The sequence below is a fragment of the Sarcophilus harrisii genome, chromosome 3 (genome assembly GCF_902635505.1).
Source record: "Sarcophilus harrisii chromosome 3, mSarHar1.11, whole genome shotgun sequence".
Taxonomy (NCBI): Eukaryota; Metazoa; Chordata; class Mammalia; order Dasyuromorphia; family Dasyuridae; genus Sarcophilus; species Sarcophilus harrisii.
Window position 1 is genome coordinate 486,061,469 of NC_045428.1, and position 12,753 is coordinate 486,074,221.

Here is a 12,753-nt window from a genome sequence, read left to right on the forward strand (position 1 = left end):
AAGAAGTTTAAAAATAATTATTAATCAAGAGGAAGTGATAAATTCACTGGGAGAGTAAATATAAAGAGAAGTAAAGGGCCTAGGATAGGACCTTGGGGAACATATACAGTTAGGTAGGATGACATGGATGATAAACCCACAAATAAGAATAGGATTAGGAATAGTTAGGCAGAAAGGAGGAGAACCAAGAGTCAGCAGGGTTACAAAAACCCAAAGATGATAAAAAGTATCCAGGAGGTAAGGGGTGAAAAAAAATTTTAATATAGCAGAGTCCAAGAAGGGCGACGTTTAAAAAACAAAACAAAAACATAACACCATCAGATTTGGTTATAAAGAAATCATTAGTAACACTGAAGAAAGCAGTGTTAGTTGAATACTTGCCCAGGGTCACAAAGTTAGTAAGTGTCTGAGATTCGAGTTGAATTCAGGTCTTCCTGACTAGGTGTTTCAAAGTAGAGGCATTCATTGCACATGTAATAATATAAAAACTTAAGCATAAAAAAAAGCAGAAAATCACATTTACATAAAGATAATTAACATTTCATTTTTGTGGTATCCAATCCACATAAGGAATTCAATAAATATTCTTTGAATTTCATTTCATGAATGTGTCCTGCCCTACATAATTAAGATGAAAAAAATAAAATAAAAGGCCAGTGGTCAATAAAGATGTTAATGTTAACAAGAAAAAACACATACTATTATCAGTGATGGGTATAAAATGAGAAGATGGAAAATAGTACCTAAGAACACTTGATACATTTCATTAAAAATCATATGGTAAAAATAAATTACATAGGTAACAAATTTACCTGGTCAAATAGTTGTTTGCCAGTTGTATTGGGCTGGATAGCAAATTCCAGCTCTGCATCCATGGTAGTTACTCTTACATTGATCTGTAATAACAAAAAGAAAAGTGAGTAAAATGAAAAGGCATTTCTATTAAATACTTAGATAAATCAATACTTTTATAAATCCATTTTATATGTCAAAGTTTCATTAGAATGAAAGAGTTGTTAAAAAAAAAAAATTCTACTAAATTATAAGCCTCTCTGTTATAATGTAGGATCCCTGACTAAAAGAAAAAGAAAAAAAGTTTATTTCTCCAAAGGCTTAATAGAGAATACTTCATATAGCTGGCATTTGATTATCGCTGTAGAATTAGTTTTAATTCTTTACTGTCTCAGAGATAGTGTCCCAAAAGTTTTAATGCAGTTTTAATATCTAATAACTTCAGAAATATAAATTCTGCAAACTTACAAATATTATTTAAAAGTTTAATACTTATTTTATTTTGCCTGCTTCAAACTTTCCACACTCCGATATGCCCTCCATTCACCCATTAAAATGACTTTTCTAACATAGATCTAACTCTTCTACCCAATGAATTCTAAGCTCCCTATCAATTCCCAGAATCAAATACAAAATTTTTTGTTTGGTGTTCAAAGTCCCTTCTATCCTGGACTCCCTATCCCCCACCTCCAACCCTTTTCAGTCTTTTTACACTTTATTTCCCAACATTTTTTAACCTAGTGACCCTAGTCTCCTGACTATTCTAAAACAAAAGACACCACATCTCTATGCTATAGACATCTTCTGGCTGCCCCTGTATCAGGACTGTTTTCCCTCCTTATCTCTGCTCTCTCTTCCCTGGATTCCTTTAAAGGCCTGGTGGAAATTCTACTTTCTGCAGGAAGGCTTTTCCACCTCCTCTTAATTCTAATAAAGCTTTCTCTGGGTTATTTATTTCCTGTTTACTTGTTTGCTTATTCTTCCTTCCCAGGTTCCCTCAACCCCCAATAATGTGAGCTGACTGAGGGAAGGGATTGTCTTTTGTGTCTTTTTGCATCTCAAGTGCTTGGCACAAATCAGCAGGCCCTTAATGCTCACTGACTGACTGTGCTAGGAGAGGGGTTAAAAAAATAAAAAAGGTACGAAGTAGTACTTAGTCTCAAGGCCCTAATATTTTACTAAGGACATGGAAAGCACACAGTTATGTAAATACAAGATAATTTGAGGAAAAAGAGTACATTGATCAACTAAAGAATTCAGAAAAGTCTGTGTGGAATAGAAATTCAACCTTGAAGGAAATGAACAAGTTTAAGAGGGAGAAAACCAAAATGGCAACAGCTTTTGTGCATAAAGATTCAGAACATCCATTTTAAGAACAGATTGTAGGTTGTTTACAGACTGCATTAAAGAGACTACCAACAAAATAATTCTAAAAAGTTAGGTAGAGGACAGCCAGATGCTATAGAGATACGATCAACAAGACTTGACAATCAAGTAGATGTGGGAGATGAGGAAGAAGGAAAAAAATCAAGGATACTTCCAGGGATCCTGGAAGAATAGTACTACCCTCAAAAGGAATAGGAAAACCTGGAGATAATAATGAACTTCATTTTGAGTGTACTGAGAGTAAGATGTCAAAGGTATGGATGAATAGGCAACTGATGAAATTGGGTTGGAATTCAGAAGAGATAAGAAAGATAAGTTTGGATATACAAAAAAAGACTCATTAAATGACAACGTGTACTACAAAATAATTCTTTATAAGGACACTATTATATAACGTATAATATATACACTGCTGGACCTGGAATCACAAGATTTAGGTTAAATCCTACCATATAATATGACCTTGAACACATCAATCTCTCCAGGATAAAGATTAAAAGCCTCGATTTCTTCATATACAAATTACCTAATATTCATATACCTCTCATTATTGGTCTGAGAATCAAATGCTTGTAAAACTATGGAGCAGGGAGGGAGGGAAGGAAAGGGGAGGAAAGGAGAAGGAAGGAAAGAAGGAGGGAGGGAGGAAGGGAAAAAAAAGGAGAGAAGTATTAATATGGCATTTACTACGTGCCAAACATTGACAGAGAAGATCTGTTCTCCTAAATAGTATTTATATTTAAAATTTTCAAAATGCTTTCACATTTGATCTGATCCTCACAACTGTGAGGTAAGAGGAAGAGGAATAGTGTCAGTTTATGACTAAGGAACCCGAGGCTCAGAAAGTAAATGACTAAGGTTGTAAAGTAGTAGTCAGTACAACTGGGGCTAGAATTCAAGTTTTCAAACCCAATTAGATCTTTCTTTTAAATCCATTACTTTCCCTTTAATTACACAGACCTCTGGTGGTATTACAAAAGACTAAGTTATATTTCTGTTCACTATAATCTTTTTTTAAATGAACAAATTAATCTAGGTCTAAAGGAGACATATTTTGAAGAGGCAAAGTCAAAATAACAAAGCAGTAAAACGTAGTACAGAGAATTCCTAACCCCTTCCAAGTTTTGCAAATGAATCTAGGGAAAAAAAAAAAAAAATCACTGGACCAACTCCTGATAGAGAAATTCAACAAAAGATCAGAAAGAATGACTTTTCTAGTCCCCTTAGAGAGACAGAGATTTGTGGATACTGGGGACATGATCTGATAAGGAATATGTTGTGTGAGGAAACACTCCAACACAGAAAGACTGTACACAAGATCAAGAAAGAGCAAGTCCCAGATCCATACCAAAATATTCCCCAACTCCTATTAGGACATTCAGACAGGAAAAGATACCAAAGAACAAGTTTGTGACCAGATACAGTTACTTACAGGTCACAGTGGGGGTAGGGACTTGTAGTCCAAGGTGAGGAATTTGTGGGCCCTAAGTAATATTTTAAGAGATGAGAAAATTTAGAAGCAAGCTAAATAGTCAGGTGACCTGCCTCATTCAAGTGAATTATGCTCAAAACAAGGTTCTGTCATTTAATTCCTCTTTTTTTTTGTTATAAAAATCAGCTCTGTAAATCACTCAGTCTTTGATCTCTAAAGTCAGGTGACCTAATTTGATAATCAAATATTAGCTTTGCAAATTAAAGCATAGATTGCTCAGTAACTTTATCTTCAGTTTCCTTTTTATTTTAGATAATTGATTTTAATACAACTGACCTGGAAAACAAACCAAGGAAGAAAAAATATTAAGAATCACCAAAATACCACATTTTTTTTTTAAACAACAAAAAGTTCCCAGACATCCTATTTTAAGAAATCTGTCCAGATCTAATAAGAAAAACAAAGAAATGATACAGTGAGAATCCACTAGTTTCCTATTGAAAGAAACCTTCAAATGACAATTCTAAGAAACATTATAACTCAAATCGAGAGCAAACAAGAAATAGTGCAGGCAGTCAAAAAAAAAACAAATCAAGAATCAAGGAACCCCAATCAGGATCACACACAATTTAGAATACTCCATTATAAGAAGTTGAGAGTTGGGAATGATATTACAGATGGTAAAGGTATAATATAAGCTTTTAGTCAAGAATAATTTACAACAAAAACTGACTATAATCCTAACCAAGGAAAAATGAACCTTTATTGAAATAAAGGACTTCTACCTCACTTTGGCAGCATAAATCTGTTCTTCAATAGGGAATTAGAAAGGAAAGGTGAAAAGGGAAAGGGGTATATTAGAGGAAAGGAGGATCAAGAAGGTATAATCCTAGACGAAACAAACTAAAAAAGTACAAAAATATTTATACTTCTTTTTGAGATGACATAGAATGGGAATTTTAAAGGGTGCCCATCAATTGGGGAAGGGTTGAGCAAATAATGGTATATAAGTATAATAAATTATGTTTTAAGAAATGATAAAGAGTATGGTTTCTGAGTAAACAGAACCAAAAATATAATTTATATAATGGCAACAATATAGTAAAACAAATAACTTTAAAGAAGTAGGAACGCTGATCAATAATGACTCTAGATGATCAACGATTAAATGCGTTACCCAACTGCCTGATATATGGGGGACACAGTGCAAAATAGCATCTCTTTTTGAACATGGCCAGTGCAGAAATGCCTGACAATATATGTTTGTAACAGAGATTTTGTTTTTCTTTAACGTTCAATTGAGGATGGAAGATGTCAGTGAAAAGAAGACCAGGCAGATTTTTGTTTAAAAAAACAAAACAACAACAACAACAACAACAACAAAAAACAGGTGATACATCATAAAAAGTTAAGATAACATGGAGTCTTCTATCACCTCTATCACTTAGTTGTCACATTACATTACACAACATTAAACTGTCTTCTCTGAGGACAAGGGATGTTTTCCATTTTTGTCCTTTGTATCATGACAGCCTAATACTTTTAAAATGCCTACTGATTACTGAATAGAATTCATATAGTATAGTTTCACATAAAAACATCATAGATGCCTCAGGAAAACCCGAGTTCAAATTTGGCCTCAAATACTTATTAATGGAGCAATGATAAAAATAGAATATTTAATAGATTTGCTCCGAGGAAAGTAAAGTAGGTTTAAGTCAAAAGAAATAAATTGATGCACTTACTGGCTTCGGCATTTTGATTTTTCTGTGAATCTTCTGTCTTCAGCAGTTTTCCAAGTTCAATTGATCTGTTAAGTAAACATAGAAAGAATTAGCAATAACTTCATAAACAACATCCTTGTATGTAAGGCAACTAATTTCTATAGGAATAACATAAAAACTATAATTATTTATATATGTGTGTGTGTATTTTTTTTTTTTGCTGAGGCAATTGGGGTTAAGTGACTTGCCCAGGGTCACACAGGTAGGACGTATTAAATTTCTGAGGTCAGATTTGAACCCAAGTTCTCCTGACTTCATGGCTGGTGCTCTGTCTACTGCATCACCTAGCTGTCTCTGAATTATCTTTTTTTAAAAAGTCAACAGATTAGTGGTTTATTATTATAGAAATACTATTCTAGGACTGGTATTAGTCATCAATGAAACTCTCACTAAAAATAGCTACAAAAACTTAGGTCAGGTACATACCTGACATACTAGTGCCCTAGTACAGAAGGAAAAAAAAAGTACATATTGAAACTATCTTTTTCACCACTTAAGCCAAGGACAAAACACACTTCTATTAATAAAACAAAAACAAAAACTAACTACTTTTGTGGCATCATTGTTTCTATATAAGGGGGAAAAAAAAATGTGCACTGAGTTATTCAGGAAAGGATACAATGAAAAATACAGAAGAGCAAACATAAGCTACTAATTTGCTATTATTTGAAAGTAGGAAGCACCTTCAGTCACTTAGTATATCACAGACCCAAAAGGAATCTTTAATATAACACATCTAACAAGTACTCATTACATTCACTTAATGTGAATTGTAGTCATGTTTTGGTTCTCATTCACATTAATTTAGGGCATGTTTTCCTACTAATGGTATTCATTTCTTAAAAATTTATTCTAGCTCCTATGATTTTAACATTAAAAGATTATTATAAAGAAAATTCTTGTAAGTTTGAGAAGTGACAGCAAAGATAGATGTATATCTTTCCTCTTATTTTCTATAATCCTCCCAAAAAATTTCAAATACTCAATGATACCTCACTACTTGTTATTCAGTTCCAGAAAGCACTGATGAGTGGTGAAAACAAAAGTACAGAACAAATTTTTTCCCATAGGGAGTACATCTCTAGGCAGTGGCCTATCCTTCCCTCCCCAGCCAATTGCCCAAATGAGCAAGTAGGGCTTCCAGCTGGAGAGAAACAAGCCAACCCAGCCTGTGTTCTTCCTTCTTAATCCAACTTGATTTGTGAGAGGAACCCCAACTTTTATACTTTCTCCCCAATCCAAGTTTCATTAGGGTAGGGGGAAAGGGGGAGGCCCGAATAGGAGACAGAAGTAATAGTTCCACCTCTCCCTCTTTCAGGGCTCTGGTCACCAGTCCAGAAGTACTGGGTCCTCCAAAGCTATCCCACAGTTTGGGCCACTGCCATTACTCCCGCTGCTTCTCCTCATGCAGAGCACGCTGGTTGTCCCCACCCCCTACTAATACTTCTGTTTTGGGAGCCAGGAGATTATGTTGCAGGATGTACACCATCCAGCAGGAACTGCCCCATGACCTGTGCACAACTTCAGCATCATGACTCCAATCTTTTAATCCTTTGTACTGAAGCGTTCATTGGGGAAGAGGTACCTATGATCATAGCGATAGCAGCAAGAATTGGGCAATACACATGGTCAACTTCATATTCTAACTTCTCAACCAAGTAAGCATCAAGTGTTGAAGTATATTTTTACCTTATCAAAATGTGTTAAACAAATTTGAGGAGTTATGAAGCAGATGAGTATGAAGTACCATTATATATCTAAACATAAGGTACATTTAATCAATGCTTATGTGATACTGCATATTATATATTATATATCAAACTGTATTTATACATGAAATATAATAGGACTTCTTTCTCACATGAATCCATCTCATTTCTATAATATCATCACCCCCCCCCAAAAGATAATGCTATTCCAAGTTGCACTGAAAGACACAGCAATCAAAACAAGAGAGATGATAATTTTATTATATTACATCTTGGATTGTATCTGGAGTATTATTCTACTTTGTTCTGGGTACTACAATGTACATTCAGAAGAGAGTACTCAATGATAAAAGTAAAAATATATGTTAAGATTTGTTGAAAAGGATAGGAATGTTTAGGCTAGAGAAGAGAAGACTGAGGGGTAGAAAGAAATATGTTCAAATACATAAAGTTTGTCATGTAGAAGAAGAATTAGACTTGTTCTGCTTGCACCCAGAGGGCAAAAATAGAATAGAAGCTATTTTAGGCTCAGTGGTACACGGTAATAATAATGGGGTTAAGAGTCAAGCACTTGAATTTAAATCTACTTAGTTATGAGATTTTGGAAAATTAGTCTCTCTGGATCCAAAATTTCCTCTCTGTGAAATGGGATCATTGGACTTCAGCTCCAAATTTATAGTTTTATGTTATTTGTCAGAAAGTGAGCTGTGCTGCTTCAGAAGGTAGCGATTTGAGGTTGCTCCCTGGTTAAGAGGCACACATAATCCTTAAGGACCAATTGAGAAGCTAAGTATAAGGAGTCAACACTATGATGGAGATGTATCCTAAAACAGTACAGGATATGACCATTGTGAATCAGATACTCAGAGCAAGTTTGAACTGATAAAGTGTTCTGAAGAAAAATATCACTAACCTTATGATCCAAAGCAGGGGTGAAAAAATAAGAGAAGGAAACAAGATACTTGCTATACATAAAGAAGATTGTTAAAGGATGTTAATCATTTACAGCAAATTTTGGGAAATGTTTCTTACAAGCCAAGAAGGGAACAGCTTTTCTCAACCAACTAACATGCACAACTATTACTGTGTTATGAAGTTTGTATTCCTAGAATATGAAATATAGATTTCAAGATGACTTATTTTTTAATTTCTTATACACAGTATCTTCAACTATAATATAAAACATGTAAAAATTAGTTAATAAACACTGAAATTCTGTTAATCTTATATAGCTTAGATTTCAAAATTTGTTTTTTTAATTTCTTATGTGTTATTTTCAATTATATAATGTAAAATTTGTAAACATTAGTTAATAATCACTGAAATTGATTACTCGATTAAAATTTTCAAAATGTTTTGTGCTTTTTTGGTGGTCATTACTTTGCCAATTTTTCTATAGTCAGTTATTTCAGCTTGACAAATTGTTGGGCTTTTTAAGAAATACATTGATCTTTTCAACTATTATGACTTTTTGTGAAGTTAAGCACTTGGAGTCTACAATTTATAATTCTCAGAACAAAATTATTGTTGTCCTAATACCAAATAAATGGCATCTTGGACATATTTTTAAAGAAGGCCAAAAAAAGGGGGGAGCATTTTGTATTCAAAGATATCTGTCACTGCTGTTTCTATGACTGAGAATTATACTGAAGAATTAACTGTAAAGCCCTAAAAAAATGAGGTGAAATTGAAAACTAGCGCCACTTTTGAATATAGTAGAGGAGGGTTTGGATAGTGACAATAATATGCCAATTCCCCTCAAATGCTAAGGACAGAAAATGACATATAGATACATTCCCTGGCTAGAATTTTGGGTAGCTTTAAGTGGCTAGTTATAAAATGTAAAGTGTTCATACCAAGAATCTGAAAAGGTTTTAAAATTTTTTTCATTTTTCATTATTTCATTCAATTTCATTAAAATTTCATAATTTCATTAAAATTATTTCATGTTTATCTGTGCTACTGATTTTAAAACCATTCACTAATTAACTAAAAGGAAAAAGGGGGGGGGCATTATGAATTCTTGTTCACTGATTTCTTAGAAAAGATGAATGTCCTTTATTGTTATGTTTATATTAAATTCCTTTGTATTTCCTAAGTGCTTACAAAAGTAACACTTTTATAATAGTCTATAATGGAAAATAACATTCATCACGGCATATTCTCCTTACCTTTTAATAAGAGGTGGAAGACAAAGATTAGACATTTAAATAACTGACATCAATTTTTAAAAAATGTTTTAAATAAAGTCAACATAAAGTTAAATGATGATAAAAAAAAAGTAGAGAACCATTTTTTCATGGAATTTTTAGGTGAATATTATATAACTGTATAAGTTTTCTATACCAATAATTTATTGTAACATTATAAATATGGAAGGAAACTATGAAATAATCCCCTTACTGGAAATTTTTAAGCAAAGACCGGATGGACTCATTTTTGGGGGACAATGTAGAGAAGATTCATAGTCAGATATGGATTGGGCTTGCCCAGGATTACAGGTCATATAGTCCTATAATGTTGCTGTTATTCGTATTTCACATCTATTGCCCTCTTTCAGGTCCTTATACCTCTTATCTGGACTACTGTGAAAGCTTCCTACTTAACTTCTCAGTTTCTAATCTCTCTTTGATCCAATATATTGTATGCATTATAGTCAGGTGAATTTCTTAAAAGTGTCAGGGCCAGACCTTAGTCCACTGCAAAATTTTATCAGGATTAGAACTATACAATTCTAAGCAGTTATTACCATTGATCATGCCCCTTCCCATGCTTTAAACAACAAAATAACTACACACCCACCAACGTTGTGGAATGGGGTCTTTTTTAGTATACAAATTCAGTGTTCTTCATGGTATCAACCTACACTCTGACAATTATTACGTGACAGGGACAAGTTACTTAGTTTTTGTTTCTCAATTTTCTCATCTGTAAAAATGGGTTTAATAGTTAAAACTAAAATTTAGATAGCGCTTTAAGGTTTGCAAAATACTTCACATACATCACCTTTTATCCTCAACAGCCCTATTATTCCCATTTTATAGATGAAGAAACTGAGGCTAGGAGAAGCTATGTGACAGCAACAACATTCAAACTCAAATTTTATCTCAAAGGTGCTCTATTCATAAGCATCATCTGCCTTCAAGTTCATAAGGTTGCTATAAAAACCTATATAAATGTAAACAATTATTCTCATTATTATCAACTTACTTTGGAATTGACATTCCTTCAAGACACCTACTGGTTTTATTTTGTTGCTATTTAATCATTTTTCACTCATGTTCAACTAAATGTGATCCTATCTGAGGTTTTCCTGGCAAAGACACTGGGTAGTTTCCATTTCCTTCTTCAGCTTATTTTTACAGTTGAGAAAAGGCAAACAAAGTTAAGTGACTTGCCCAGGATTACATAACTACTAAGTATCTGAGAAAGATTTGAATTCAGAAAGATGAGTCTTTTTGATTCCAGGATTAGCACTCTATCTACCATGACACTTTAATATATGTCTAAAGTGTATTTTCTTGTTTCCCCATCAAAATCCTACCCCCTACATCCTGGGGGGGGGGACAAGAATACTACCTCTTCCATGAGATCTACCCTGATCACTTTAATCAGAAACTGGCAATTTTTTTTTTTTAAACTAAAGTAGTCTAAAAATTAATATAAATTTATTTCTCTCCTCCCACACTATTATCCCATTTTTAAAAAAAAAAGAAATTGCTCATAACAAATCTTTATAATCAAAGCAAAACATTATCTCACTGGCTATATGACAGTCATTTCATTTACATAAAGAGTTCTTACAACTCTTACAAGACTGAGATAGGGCTTTGTTTCTTCTAGCTTCTTTTTTAGGGCTCTTTCTATTATACCATATCTCTTCAGAAATGATTTCTTTAGTGCTCAGTAGCCTGACAACAGCCTTCAGTAATGATTTCACAGGTAAGGAATTCCAAATATGAATTTTTCCTTAACTGACAGTAATCAGGAAGACCAGAGTTCAAAGACAACCTCACATGCTAACTGTATACTGTGGGCAAGTCACTTAATCTGTTTGCCTCAATTTGCTTAACTGTAAAACAATACTTACTTGGAAGGATTATTCTAAGAAATGTATTTTTTGTAATGTAATTTTGAAATGTAATATTTGTAAAAGTGCTTAGCAGAGTGCTGGCTCATTGCTGGGGTTATAAACTTATTCCCTTCACATTTTCCTATTTCCCTCCAAAACTGATATGTTAAAAACATGCCCATAGTTATAGATAAAGCATGAATCAAGGGAAGAACCTAATCCAGATAGTCTAGCTTCCAAGGTGAAGTCCCTCCATTATACCAAATAGAAACAGATCTCTGCAGCACACAAGAAAAACAAATCAGTATTGTCTGGGTTGTAATGTGTTTTTATAGATTTTGTTAACACATTTCTCAATTACACTTTTGCACCCATACAGTTTGTACTTAAGAGGGCACCATTCTAGGGGGTAGAGCCAACTTAAGAGTTCTCCCCCAGATGCCTTTAAATACCTTTAAATAATTACTCTAAGCAAATTTTAGAATATCAGAACACACAAAAAGACAAAGTGAATCAATTTTCCAGCTAAAGACAACTTAGAAGATCAAGAAAGATTTGTTACACCGGGGTGGGAGTCCAATGTACAGCCCTAGTCCAGACTTCAGCAAAGAAGGAGCAGACCTTGTAGTCTGAATCAGCAGCAGCACTGGCAGTTTACAGATCTCTCAGCATAGAAACCATCAAAGACAACTTGGAAGGTCAACAAGAAATGGTAGTCTCACTAAGGTGAGGAGTCTTATACCACTTGCATTGGTATCAGTAGCATAGTGGTGGTGGCAGCTTCCAGAAATTTCAGCCCAGAGAATGTAAAGGCATCAAGCAGGTGGTCAGAAAAAATCATCAATATTAGCACTAAAGAACTCTGTTACTTCAGCACATGAACTTACAGCTGCAGTGGAGCAGGGCCCCCTCCTCACAGTTGCAGGGCAGAAAAGAGTGCTTTGATCATTTACCATTGAAAAAAACTGTTAACTTTTAGGTCTCCAGCAGGATATCTGAAAATAGCTGCACAAAACCTTTGATGTTTGGGATACTGCACCCTCCACCATGGAAGCAGAGCCCTATTTTAACAAAGAGTTAAATTCTGACCATAGAAAGTTACTATGGTGATAAGGAAGGTCAAAACACATAGTCAGAAAAATGTAACTAACACCCAAAACCTCCAAGAAAAAGAAGAATTGGTCTCAAGTCATGGAAGAAATCAAAAGGGCAGGGGGAACGAAAAAAAAAGAAAAGAGAGGGGAAGAGGAGGGGAAGAGGAGGGGAAGAGGAGGGGAAGAGGAGGGGAAGAGGAGGGGAAGAGGAGGGGAAGAGGAGGGGAAGAGGAGGGGAGAGAAAAAAAAAGTTAATAAGAAGAATACCTTAAAAAGCAAAGTTGACCAAATGGGAAAAGAGGTACAAAAGCTCACTGAAGAAAATAATTCCTTAAAAATTAGAATTGAGCAAGTAGAAGCTAATGACTTTATGAGAACTCAAGATATAATAAAGCAAAACCAAAAATGAGAAAAAACAAGCAAAAAAGAAAAAAGGTAAAATATCTCATTGGAAAAACAACTGACCTGGAAAAATAGATCCAGG

The 12,753-nt window shown here is 34.1% G+C and overlaps 1 protein-coding gene across 3 annotated transcripts in view; it reads right to left on the bottom strand.

Annotated features, from left to right (window-relative positions):
* RDX (radixin) overlaps positions 1 to 12,753 on the bottom strand; it is a 115,611-nt gene that overhangs the window by 73,831 nt on the left and 29,027 nt on the right. For all 3 annotated transcript variants that reach the window (XM_031961122.1, XM_031961121.1, XM_031961123.1), the window contains exons 2-3: positions 5,356 to 5,420; positions 813 to 896 (exon numbers count right to left, since the gene is read on the bottom strand). In XM_031961122.1, coding sequence (XP_031816982.1) covers positions 813 to 896; positions 5,356 to 5,367 — 96 coding nt within the window. In that variant the 5' untranslated portion in view covers positions 5,368 to 5,420. The remainder of the gene's footprint in view (positions 1 to 812; positions 897 to 5,355; positions 5,421 to 12,753) is intronic.